Genomic DNA, 12,374 nt, shown 5'->3' with positions numbered 1-12,374 from the left:
AGTGCTTTTTACTTGGGGAAAACATTTTATTTTTGAATGACTTATGAATGACAGTTATAAATCAAACCATAAACAAAGAGGAAAAATATACATAAGTGTGTGTTTTGCTGTGTGTCCAAGTGCACTATTTCCACAACTTCTTAATGGACATGTTCTTCTCACTGTCTTTTTGCATCACCTGAAAACACATTAAGAAAATTAGTACCAGAAACACTTCAAATTATACATTATATTACAACTGAAATAATTTAACATGCCTTTGCCACAGCCATCTCAAAGTCCTCCTGGGTTACATGCACTCTTCGTTCTCTCAGGGCGTACATTCCTGCTTCTGTGCATACACCCTATAATAGAGCACCAATTAAGAGCACATTCAAAGGCAAGCATTTTACACATTTTGTACAATTTCTTTTTACTTTAACTTCAGCTCCAGATGCTCCAGGCATCAACTCTGCGATCTTCCTCAGGTTGATGCCACGAGTGAGGTTCATCTTTCTGGAGTGAATCTTCAAAATGTCAAGACGGGCCTGGTAAAAAGAGGGAGAAAATTTGTTTTTTTTTCCAATTGTCCCTTTCATAACTTTATTTAATTTTAAAACACATAATAAGTGCTTTGAGTTCCCCCTTTTTACCTCTTCATTAGGAGGAGGAAATTCAATCTTCCTGTCAATTCTTCCAGGCCTTAGCAAGGCAGAGTCCAAGATGTCAATTCGGTTGGTTGCCATAATGACCTTTAAAAGGAAAATGGGTTTTAATTTTCATTGAAGACAAATTTAAAATATGTAACAATTTGTACTTGAGAGGGAATACCTTGATATTTTTAGTGGCTTCAAATCCGTCCAGCTGATTGAGTAGCTCCAGCATTGTCCTCTGAACCTCACTGTCTCCACCTGAGCCCCCTTCAAGACGAGATGAACCAATGGAGTCAATCTCATCCATGAATATGATAGATGGAGCATGCTCTCTGGCCATGACAAACAGCTCACGCACCATACGGGCACCTACAAACAAAGAAGAAAAGGATATAAAAAAAAGCAGATAAATAATATAGAAACACACTATTAGGCATATCTTACCTTCTCCAATAAATTTCTGAACCAGCTCTGAGCCAGACACTCTGATGAAGGTGCAGTCAGTGTGATGAGCCACAGCTCTGGCCAGTAAGGTCTTCCCAGTTCCAGGAGGTCCATACAACAGCACACCCTGCACAACCAAGATAGTACATTTTTGTTCTCTTCAAACACTCTCTTAGGGATTAAGCGGAAGATATATATGACATACCTTGGGTTGAGCAATTCCCAAAGCTTCAAAAAGCTCAGGGTGCTTGACAGGAAGTTCAATCACTTCTTTGATTTCCTTGATTTGCTTATCTAGTCCTCCGATCATTTCATAGGTCGAGTCCGGTACCTTCTCCACCATCATGAGGGACACAAGAGGGTCCACCTTGTTTGGCAGTATCTTGTGCAAAGTGTAGCTGTCATTACGCAGAGCCACACGACAGTTTGGAGTTACCTATAACAAAAAATATACAATACTATCTAGTCAATGTTCAATTATTAAAACATGTTCATGTTAAAATATGATAATTAAAAAAAAAAAACTTACATCATTTATGTCGATGTTTTTGTCCACATCCACAACAAATTTGCCTTCTGGATGTACCTGGAAATGTAATATTATTATACTATATAATTTAGGATCAGACAAAACTAAATAATTTTAAAAAAGAAAATCACATCCTACCTTTACCAACACTTTCTTTTTGTCCATGACCCGCACAACTTCGCCGACATATGAGCCCTGCTCCTGCAGAAGCTGCAACTCCTCACGAAGGAGACGTACTAGACCACAAAGAACAAAACACTTTATTAAAACGGACTACTAGCATTTCAATTTTATCAACTATAAAGCAAAATATACCTTTGGCGTTGAGCTCATTTCGTTGGGCCTGTAGACGTCTCAAATTCTGGCTCTTATCGTTTACTGTCAACTGTTCAAACAAAAGAAAACAAAACATGTATTAGAACAACATATATTTAAGCTGCCAAAACAAAATAATTACCTGTAATTCTTCAATCTTTGATAAATAGTACTGTCTAAGTCCTGTTCCACCTTTATTATCGCCCATTTCCATCTGGAAAAAGGGGAAAAGAATCAAGAGTTTTACACCAAGGCTACTGCTTACATTCAAGAAAATGGTCAGACAGGAAATCAATATACTTCTTTGAAAACAAGTTTAATGACATAATTTATGTACAGTCCAGTGAGATCTATAAAACACTAACTTCATACATATAAAATCCATGAAATACAAAAGTATCACGCAACATGTCAGAACTATGTATGTAGCTAGAATGTTTTCTTTGTGATTGACGAAGCACAGGATATAGAGTATTATTGCCGTGCAAGGTGCAGTCATAGTTTTGGTTGTTGTTGTATGGAGTGTGAACGAGAATAAAGCCCGACAATCAATGTTGTTTAAAACAGCATAATGTCAACAGTGCTGTTTAGCGTTAGCTGCTCAAGCTACAATGAGACAGCAAACCAGTAGTGAACGAGGCATTCATTGAAGGGATTTAGCGTGACCAGAATATGTGAAATACTAATGGGAATCTATTAAAATACACCAGAAATCAACGTCTAGCGGGTTTCATTTTTATGTTAAATGTCACTTTCGCGTATAATTTAACACTAAAAGAGCTAAAGCAACAGAAAAAAATACCTACATGATCGACACCGTCCACCTCCATCTTGACTTTTTTAACTTCCGTTTGCAACCCAGCCAACTTCCGTTTTTTTTTTTTTTTTATTCTGGCGACTCAAAGAGCCATCTAGTGGCATACTTAGGCTTTGAAATTCATGTACTTTTTACTTTCCACATATTCTAAATGGGTTATCAGTTATTAAGAAAATCACTATATAAAATAATAAATCACTATATCATTTAGTCACAACATGTTTGAAAACATTCATTTTCCTACAAGGTCACTCATAGCCTATTTTAATTAATAATTTTAGTGCTAAAACCGTATAGCAGTGTTTGCAAGTTCCATTTTGCATATTTCCAAATGGTAAGAGCACATTGGGTTACACTTGCAGCTATTTGAGTAGCGGTAAAGTTCAGTTCAGTTTCGAGACCTGATATACCTGTTGTAACACAGCAGTTAAAAGCAAGCTTTTAGACCAGCCCAAACTTGCAAACCCTTATGGCAGCATCACTCTGTACAAGAACCTACCCTGCACTAAATTACTAATCCCTGACTATCACATTTTAAAGTAATAGAAAACAGTGAATAATGGTAAATGTTTATTGTAAAAATCCAGATATATAAAATATATGGCTCTTTGATTGTCATTATAAAACATGCAGATGAACAAAAACGTGAAGAAAGTTACACAATATGTTAACCTGGAATGTTCAGAAGATCCCATATAAGCCCTGTACAAAAGCATTCAAGTTACCCAATAAAAATATATATATTTGCTGCCATTATTAATAAGACATATCTCTTTTCTGTTAATCTTCACAGTATAAAGGCCATTGATTACTTAAATGGCCAAATACAAGAAGGAAAAAGATTAAAGCATTTTACAGGTCAATAGAAGATTTTAGATGGAAGAGAAACATTAAACAAAACAAAGAAACAATACAAGAAATCAACCATCCACAACCAGTTAAAAAGGTTAAATAGCACCAATGCCTATGGTTTAGAGATGGATCATTCACATCATATTTAACAAAATCAATGCTGCAATTTGTACAATTTAAGTACAAAACAACTAAGCAAGAATAACAATTATTGACCATAAACACTTGCACTTTGGTCCAATAAAATTTAGATTTTAAAACAAACAAAGCACCAGTTATACCAGTTTATCATATTTACAAAGATGGCTTTTAGACTCCTAACCTGCAACATCCACTTGATTCTGATCAAGCTTTTTAGCACAAGTAAGATTTAGATTCAACATCTGTGTCTTTAGGTAAGGCGGATCCCCAACACCTGCTCCAGCTCCTGACGTCTCTGCTGCACCTACAAAATATAACCAGAAGTATACACACATTTAAAGTGGATTAAAAGGCATCAAAGTGCATTGAAAGTAAGCTTTTTTTCTGACACATTCATATATGGTGGGTATAAAGTGGGTGCCTTGCCTCATGACACAGCAACTATAAGGCAGTGCCAAGTGTGGTAATTGAATCAACATTAAAAATGAAATTAAACAATTGCCTATTAGATGTTATTACTTTTGAGTAAACGTATCGGCCAACAGCTTCTGGGACCCAGGCTTCTTGATAAAACTCTGCCCTTCTCTCCTCCTCAGGATTTCCAGTCACATCAGTCATTAGCTGCGTCAGAAAGAAATAATTAAGGACACATGTAAATAAAAAAAATTAATAATCACTGATATTGCACAAACCTTAAGATCTCTGCTCTGTGATTTGAGCCAATCCTGTATGAACTCCTGTGGATTATTGCTGAAGCTTAACATGAAATCCCTCTCTGTTTTTAATTGATTTATATACTCTATCGTCTCATGGATCTGCAACAGAAGAGAATTTGTCAAAACTTCAGTTTTTCAGTTGGAAAAAAGTTTCAGCATAGATTTTCAGAGTTTGTACCTTCATCTCCAGAGCTGCAATCTCCTGTTGGTTTGTGGTGGAGGATAAGAAGCTATTCATCTGGCTCTTCAGCGGGTCATCCACTTCCACATCAATGTCATAGCACGCAGTCTTCTTCTGATCTGTCGGGTCCACACTACTCAGAGGAAACAGGAGCAAGACCAAGACTCCATCAGCATATACTTTATGTCAATATATAGAGCAACAAGCCAGTACTTCAAACACACAAGATTAATGACTATTTATACCTGATCATGTGATTGATAATGATTGGATCTGGGTGCTGCAAAAGGCTTGCAAGTTTCATAGGAATCTCTGAGAACCTCATGCGATGACAACCAAAAATCTGTTTAACAAACAAAATTTTTATTTGGATTACTCAATGCACGTTATTTCGCAAGTCAAGAGGCTGTTGAGTTTTATACATTTTGAACTGCTGTGTAGTCATCTAAATACCTGTCTGAAATAGCGGTTGCAGTTGATGTATTCCTTCTCATGGCTGTCCTGCAGTTTGTTGTTTTTGATATAAAGCCAAAGAGCCTGCATGATGCTGGCCCGAGTCTGTGTGTGCACGCCCAGCAGACGAGCCAGACGTGGGTCAAGTTTGTACTGAGGGGGCTAGGTCGAAGGAAGTTAAAGTTGAGTTGAATTTAACTGTCACTTTTCCACTGTAAACAGATAATCCTGTTAATACAAATATATATTGTATTCAGGAACCTACCTGGTGGTCAAGCATAAGGAGAAGAGTGCATTTGACATTCACATCTCCAGGTCGTTTGACCTGAAAACCATCCGTTTCCTGAGTTGTTGGCATCCTGTGCCACTGAAACAGCAAAAACATCTTTTAGTTTAAAATCTGTTTTAGTTCAAGTGTGTAAGTGTGTGCAGAAGGTTTAATGCTCATTGTCAATGATTAAGTGCTTGGATTAAAGCAATGTTTTCCATGCCCAACCTACGGCTTTTGATCGTCTCCCTTTTCAAAGAAACAAAGGACCGTTTCCAAAACTTTAGTGATTGCAGCTGAACCAGACTGCAGCAGATGAAGTGTTCTGGCCTGGCGTGTGATATACTGTGAGGGGACCACATCACATGACTGTGCAAAGCTCTCATACCTCCACCAAGTGATTGTCTGGTCCATAGAGTTCTTTATCCAACTCAATCACCAAACTCTTGAAGAAGGACGAGAACTTTCTCTTCTGTTTTCCGGTCTGAAAATACAAAACAGTGGTATAAATGACAAATATGTTAGTGCCAAAAATAATAATAATAAACATATGCAATGAAAATATATGAATATATAATGGTAGTATAAATAATCAATATATAAATAAATCAAGAAAAAATTAAAACATGAGACAAATGAAACAAAAGCTATGTATTGTTTTTTTCAGTTACTGCATTGTTTAACCATGACCACAATGGGGGAGGTGTACTTAACTGTAGACAACTCGAAAGGCCTGTAGCACCCCACCCTCTCCCAAGCCCTGGGAGTTTGCACAATATGAGCCTTCCCACTCCTCTCAAACATCCCTGTTTCTCTCCTCACCCTTCAACCCTCCTCCGCACGCTTGGACCAAAAGAGGCAGGAGACAAATTAACAGCAGGAATCCTCCTTCATGTGGCCCCAAACACCACAATGAGGAGATCTACAATTGATGGAGGGAAAGCATGTCAGCTCTTGGTATGCGACGGCCAGTGGTTTCAATTCCTCATTTGAAAAAGAGGCTTGTGCAAGGGCTTTGGCGAGCAGAGGGGAGAGCAGTAACACACATCTGGTTGCATGCTTTGAGACGGGCCAAGTGAGGTTAGAAACATGATCAGAGGCGCTGGCTTAAAGGGACTATTGGTGGATTTCAGATGACGTCAACACATCCTATAGTTCTGCAAGTTCTGTAAAGTCTATAATGTGAGTTGATTTTCTTGTTTGGATGGATGTATAATATTTCTCATGCTGAGTCAGCCAGCAAAGCACTTTCCCAGAATGCTTTGCAATTGGGAGACACATTCTCCTGCCACCATCATCACACAACATCATTACAGTTAACAGTCTGAAAACAGTCAGTTAACTTTTACCTCTTCCAGAAGTTTGCCTTCCACCCGGAGCTCCCATGAGGACACTTTCTCAGCTTCCTCACCCTCAGGCTTACTAGGGGTGTATGTATTTGAAATGTAGATCCTGAGTTTGCGCTTTTGCTGGTTATAAAAATAATTCAGCATCATTGAAAATATTTCACTTACAGAAATAAAAGTAAACTGTAATTCTTAAGACCCTTTCATAAATGTACAATGTGCTACCATGATGGGTTTCTTGATGGCCTCTTGAATCTCCATCCGTTTTCGAGCTATGGTTTGATCAAGTTTTCTTTCAAAGGCCAGCAGATCCATATACGCCTGGGACTCAGGAACAAGGTCTCTGATCTAAAACAACACCATCTCTTTTTAAGCAAAAGGTAAAATACATAACCAAGGTTATTTTGCAACTGTACTTTTTTACCCTCTGAGGGAGGACCTTGTCAGCCATCTTACGTCTTTTGGCTCTACAAATATACACACACTTTTAAAGGGGGCACACAACTAACCATCTTGTTAGTAATGGTTACATACAGTATCACATCACACAATTATGAGACATTTTACGAAGATTTCTACTACTGGTATTGCATTCAATTACAGTAGATCGCTGTATCACTTTAAAATGACCATCTCAAGCTTCTTTTTAGCCACTACTCAAAGAAGAGGACATTGTGTCCTTTAAGTGAATTAGGCACTTCACTGTAATCACGTCTAAATCACAGTACTCTGGAAATTTAAATAATCCTACACGAAAACTCAGCAAATATCGCCTTCAGTTAAAATATTTCACATTTATGAATACAGTAACACCACAAAGTCATAATATAGAGCAGACAAATGAGTGTTTTGAAAACAGGGTCATGAGATTGCCCTATTCTCGTGTTTGTGAGTGTTGCTGCATGAACAGTGACTAGAAGAAAAAATAGTGACAGCATTTTATTTTGTTTTCAGACATGTAATCAACAACAGCAAGATAAAACACACATCTCACCTACAGAATATAAAATAATTAGTAATTTCTTCTACTGATGCTGCTTAAAGTACCTTAGAATGTCGTGAAACCCATTTCATTTAACTCACACTCCTTTGTTTAGAGCTTACCCTGCACGCCTTGGGCCTCCCACAGAATCTTGTTGTGGCTGATGCTGAAGTTGTAGAAAACGTTTCCTTGAGGGGTCCATAGATGGGGGTCCCATTCCAGGACGCATGGACATGTTCCCACCTCCAAAAGAAGGACCCGGGAGTTGACCCCCCATTGACCCCATATGGCCCCTGACTCCACTGGGTGGCATCCCTGGGCGCTGAGCAAAAGAAGGAACAGTGCTATTTGACAAGTAGACTGAAATAAAAAAAATTAACTATCACTGATTAACATGACATTATTGATAAAGTATAAAATAGTTGTGACACATGCTTTAATATATTAGCCTTTGAGTTACAGAATCTACTACATGGAATACATTTCCAATAACAAAAGCATACATAATAGTTCACAATTATGTGTATTATGCACATCAAACAAGAAAAAGTTAGTGAAAGACATGACGCTACAGATGGTGTCAAACCGGGATAAAGCCATGCGTGCTAAGCGCTGACAGATGGCGCAGACGATAAAACTTTTGTTTTCAGAAAACTGAACTGACAGAAAGGACGCTGAGGGGTAACCACGTGACTGTATTTTACACAATCCATAAACTTTACTCGGGGACAAACAGTGTAAATCCAAACTTATATATTATAAAATAATCAAAGAAATGAAGACCACAACATGCGGAAGTTATATCTTTAGATACATGTATAAAATTAAGAAGTCGGCAGGAACATGTTGTAACACCCATATATTTGATATTTTGATAGTTGAAGTACCTGGGGATACTGCGGGGCGGTGTTCATGCTCCGGGGGTATCCCGCCGGGGATTGTGGCATCCTCACAACCGCTGCATGAGCCACATTCATGGGATTCATGTTTGGGTTCATCTGCGGACCCGGGAAGCCTCCTCTTGATGCCATAGTTTAACTCCACATGTGCTCCAAAAGTAATAAAAAAAAACTTTTAACTAAATTTTAAGTAACATGAATCACAAGCACGCGTGAAAACCGAGTATAAAAAATACGAGGTGACAGAAAATATCCGTTTAAAGGGAGGTCCTGTTTGACAGCAGCCGCACTGTCAACAAAAAGCTAGCTGGAGTTAGCTCGGTGCATGTCCGGGGTTGCTTCCTTCTCACTAAACGCCTCCTTTCCGAAGCAGAAGCGAGTTACCGCCTTTATTATGACATCTCTTCAAACCACCTATGGTGCAAGAATGCAAAGCGGGACGAGTTCAGTAACTCAGCTATATCTGTGATGATTATGGTATCAATTTGCCCGCTGAATGATAGTTCGTTACCTTCTCTCAGCGTATTAATCATATTTGCAGAACTAATAAAATCTTGCACCACCACCTTGGCTTCTCCAGCACTAGTGAAACTTAACACTGTCCTTTCTAAAACATAACTCCAATAAACTTACTAAATAATATCCAAACAGGATATAAACCATACCCAACCAGCAAATGACCTATATTTTCTTACATTAGGCTACTAAAATGCATGAAATATAGCCCAATTGCTTAGGCGAATATTTTTAACATCGGTTTGGTCTATGTGACAGTAGCGCCCTCTTGCGGTGATACTGTTGTTTACATGCCAGGAAAGATTAACTTAAAAGGATATTTAGCAATTTGCACTGTGCACGTAACATTGAACGAGAGCTTTTGACCGATAAATCATTTATTACGCTAAACAGATGAAATACACTCAGTCATGATAGCAGCATTTTTGACTATTGTAATATATACACATCACACCAAGAATATAGCCTATATAAGCCTTTACAATGTAAACACATGAGTAGAGAATGCTAGAAAATTAGCTGATTTATCAACAGAAGCAAATACAGCTGCTTCTAGCACTTATAATTACCCCTTCATTTAACCTACTTATCTCAAGATAATCCCCAGGTTTCACATAAGCATACCAAAAACTGCCAATATGAAAGACAACCACTTTGTCATGATTGTCCAATATTGTGACACATTTTTTTTATCTACTTGAAAACAACAGTAGGACCTACTGACACCTGATGCTTAACTTTTATATATGCATAATGTTGCAGCAACATTGCTTAAGTCCTGCTTGGCCACTGGACAAGTTTGTGCGGTAAAAAAGCATGTAGAAATATTCATATACTTTGGACTCCAGCAAATCATTTAAAAACAAAAATAATAGTGAGAATTGGTTTTGTCAAGTACTGTCAAGTATGGAAAAGGACTGGCTGCTTTTGCTCATCAGTAAACACTATAGAAGTCCCCTATAACTGAAACGTCCTTGCATCTTAAAATAAAGGCAGAAGTTTTACAGTCTTCCTGTGCGTGTAGGTGTTATTGAGGGAATGCCTCCTCTTTCATCATCATGCAAGGGCTTTCCTGATTTTCCATGCGACGTCTAGGGCCCATTAAACCTGACAGGTCATAAAATGAGAAGTCATGATTACATCCATTCATTGCACATTATAATGACAGAGAGCTTGGCATTGAAATTAATGGACTGACATTTACCCCACAAAGCAAAAAATAAATAAATTACTTACTGCTCTTATGTTTGAAAGATTTTGATCTTCTGGGTGAGTTTGGATTCTGAGAATAAAGGGAAAAAATCTCATTAGTGGATTGTGACCATTTGACCCATTATATGTTGATGAATCTTAATTTGAAATACCTTTTCAGATTTTCTTTTCTTGGCTGAAAAGAAGAGGGGAGAAAGGAGATTACAATAAGTCCCACCACACTCAGGCCTTTAAATAAAAGCACACATTACCCTTCTTTTCTGCCCCATAGGACCAGTCATTGTCATTGACATCATCATTATCCTCTTGGTCACTTTCAGACTTGTTGTTTGTGTTATTGTTGTTGTTGGTGGTGGTGGTAGTGTTACCAGTGACAATTCTGTGAAGGAGAGTGACATGGGTTTAGCCCATCACTTAAAAGTGTGAACTCTCAGGAGAAGCAGATGGCTTTAGTTACCTTTTCATTCTTTATTTATGACATATAAAGAGATAACAACGGCATGAATCACGATTAAAATCATGATCTAGGTTCTAAAAAAAAAGTGATATGATTTTTTGGCATATAGTCCATCTCCAGACAGAATCCAATTGGAATCATTATATCATCATTATATACACAGATACAGTACCACTGACCTTGTATTCAGCAAATACTGACATTACTAAATAGGCTAAAGTCAAAATGGACTACCTGCGATTGGCTATACGGCTGCTGTTGCGTCCCATTCCCAGACATTTCTCCAGGTGAGGAGCAAACCTGGAGGCAGCAATGCTCCGATTACAGTTGGGACAAACACATTCTTTGTTTTTCCACTGGTTGAACACTTGGCCAAACACATCCAGGCCTGGCTGGTCCACAATTTCTACAAACAATGACAAATGTTTAGTTGGACCAAAAATGCTGTTTCCCCTTTCGGTTGAACAAAATGCATACCAAAGTCCCGCATGCTTTCTTGGTCTGTGTCATCCAGGAAAAAATAGCCCTGTTTGACTGCCCTGTGGACCTCAAAGCACAGACCCAGACAGGCATCCTCCACCAAGTCAGACAGGATGTCCTGAGCCAGGCCCTGCAGAGGCAGAACAGAACATAGTCAGGGCTCAGATTTGGATCCTCCAATCAGGGTTTCATTTGCAGGGGCTCCAGGTAATTATGTTTTACCTCCAGCTTGCTGTTGTCCAGGCTGGACACCGAAACCTCCTCCATTTTCATTTGACAGATGTAGCAGATGAGCCGAGACTGCTGTGGTCATGCTGTAGCGCAGCAAGCATCGGTCAGAACAGGTCTGCAGCAGATAGAGCCATATTAAACATCACCACAAGATAAAACCAGTGCGAGTGCAAGTATCTGCGGATGCTGCCACTTACAAGACGCCGAGCGGTGCCGGGGAGTCCCTCATTTAGTCTATCCTGTGAAATGGACACCAAGATCATTAATTTGCTTGGTTACGTTATGAACCGTAACTCAGGAGACAAAAACAGACAGAAGCATGCACTCTCATTGATCACATAGCATAGTCGGTTACTTCAAAGTAGCTTAGCCAAACCCTATGGAAAACAAAGAGCGTGGCTATGAATAGGCTGGAGACGGTGCCAAGGTGCGCCTTGAGGCGGCATCCACTGCTAAAAGACTCAATTAGATATAGTTATAAATCAGGCCATGAAAACGCTTACCGGTGTGGGCCCGAGAAGATACACATTTGTAGTCGAATGAGACTTTGAAGAAATAGGGCTGAGTAAAGACTCGTCCCGGGGTGCTGCTGCACTGCGGCTGTGCGCCTCTCCGCTCCTCACTCAAAGTACGACTTTAGACCAAACTATACCGTCATTACATTCAGAGGCACTTTTTAATTATAACCGCAATCTCAGCCACGCTAATGTCTTATTGTGTTTATTTACCCATTTCGACAGGCGTCCATCTTTACATCAGACAGACAGTAGTAATCGATCGCTAGACGGGCTCTCGCCGCCAAGCGCTTTCTCCACAACACTGCAAACTTCAGCACCTCCGGAATCAAGTGTAGCAATTTGGCTATTTACTGCGTAACAGTACAACACATTACGCTACTTTTCA

General features: G+C 39.0%; 3 protein-coding genes across 3 annotated transcripts; all 3 read right to left on the bottom strand.

The window, feature by feature from the left end:
• Positions 1-5: 5 nt before the first annotated feature.
• psmc5 (proteasome 26S subunit, ATPase 5) lies at positions 6-2,812 on the bottom strand. Its single transcript, XM_055149892.1, has 12 exons — positions 2,727-2,812; positions 2,063-2,134; positions 1,921-1,990; positions 1,744-1,841; positions 1,606-1,662; positions 1,282-1,512; positions 1,077-1,203; positions 811-1,001; positions 633-731; positions 417-527; positions 258-344; positions 6-178 (listed from the first exon to the last, which is right to left on the bottom strand). The coding sequence occupies exons 1-12, from the start codon at positions 2,748-2,750 to the stop codon at positions 125-127; spliced, it is 1,221 nt and encodes a 406-aa protein (XP_055005867.1). The 5' UTR covers positions 2,751-2,812; the 3' UTR covers positions 6-124.
• Positions 2,813-3,294: 482 nt separating this feature from the next.
• smarcd2 (SWI/SNF related, matrix associated, actin dependent regulator of chromatin, subfamily d, member 2) lies at positions 3,295-9,055 on the bottom strand. Its single transcript, XM_020936664.2, has 13 exons — positions 8,564-9,055; positions 7,799-7,998; positions 7,119-7,161; positions 6,920-7,042; positions 6,698-6,817; positions 5,737-5,832; positions 5,346-5,447; positions 5,081-5,242; positions 4,873-4,970; positions 4,625-4,760; positions 4,423-4,545; positions 4,250-4,351; positions 3,295-4,034 (listed from the first exon to the last, which is right to left on the bottom strand). Exons 1-13 carry the CDS (start codon positions 8,705-8,707, stop codon positions 3,981-3,983), a joined length of 1,503 nt encoding a protein of 500 aa, XP_020792323.1. The 5' UTR covers positions 8,708-9,055; the 3' UTR covers positions 3,295-3,980.
• Positions 9,056-9,450: 395 nt separating this feature from the next.
• atxn7l3b (ataxin 7 like 3b) lies at positions 9,451-12,287 on the bottom strand. Its single transcript, XM_020936716.2, has 9 exons — positions 11,975-12,287; positions 11,669-11,710; positions 11,463-11,586; positions 11,238-11,370; positions 10,995-11,166; positions 10,555-10,682; positions 10,456-10,478; positions 10,328-10,373; positions 9,451-10,198 (listed from the first exon to the last, which is right to left on the bottom strand). The coding sequence occupies exons 3-9, from the start codon at positions 11,511-11,513 to the stop codon at positions 10,119-10,121; spliced, it is 633 nt and encodes a 210-aa protein (XP_020792375.1). The 5' UTR covers positions 11,514-11,586; positions 11,669-11,710; positions 11,975-12,287; the 3' UTR covers positions 9,451-10,118.
• Positions 12,288-12,374: the final 87 nt, after the last annotated feature.

This window comes from Boleophthalmus pectinirostris, unplaced genomic scaffold (assembly GCF_026225935.1).
Source record: "Boleophthalmus pectinirostris isolate CB_2022bp ecotype Guang Dong unplaced genomic scaffold, ASM2622593v1 HiC_scaffold_14, whole genome shotgun sequence".
In the NCBI taxonomy this organism is placed as follows: Eukaryota; Metazoa; Chordata; class Actinopteri; order Gobiiformes; family Gobiidae; genus Boleophthalmus; species Boleophthalmus pectinirostris.
The sequence above is the reverse complement of the archived record's forward strand: the minus strand, read 5'-3'. Positions and strand labels throughout refer to the sequence as shown.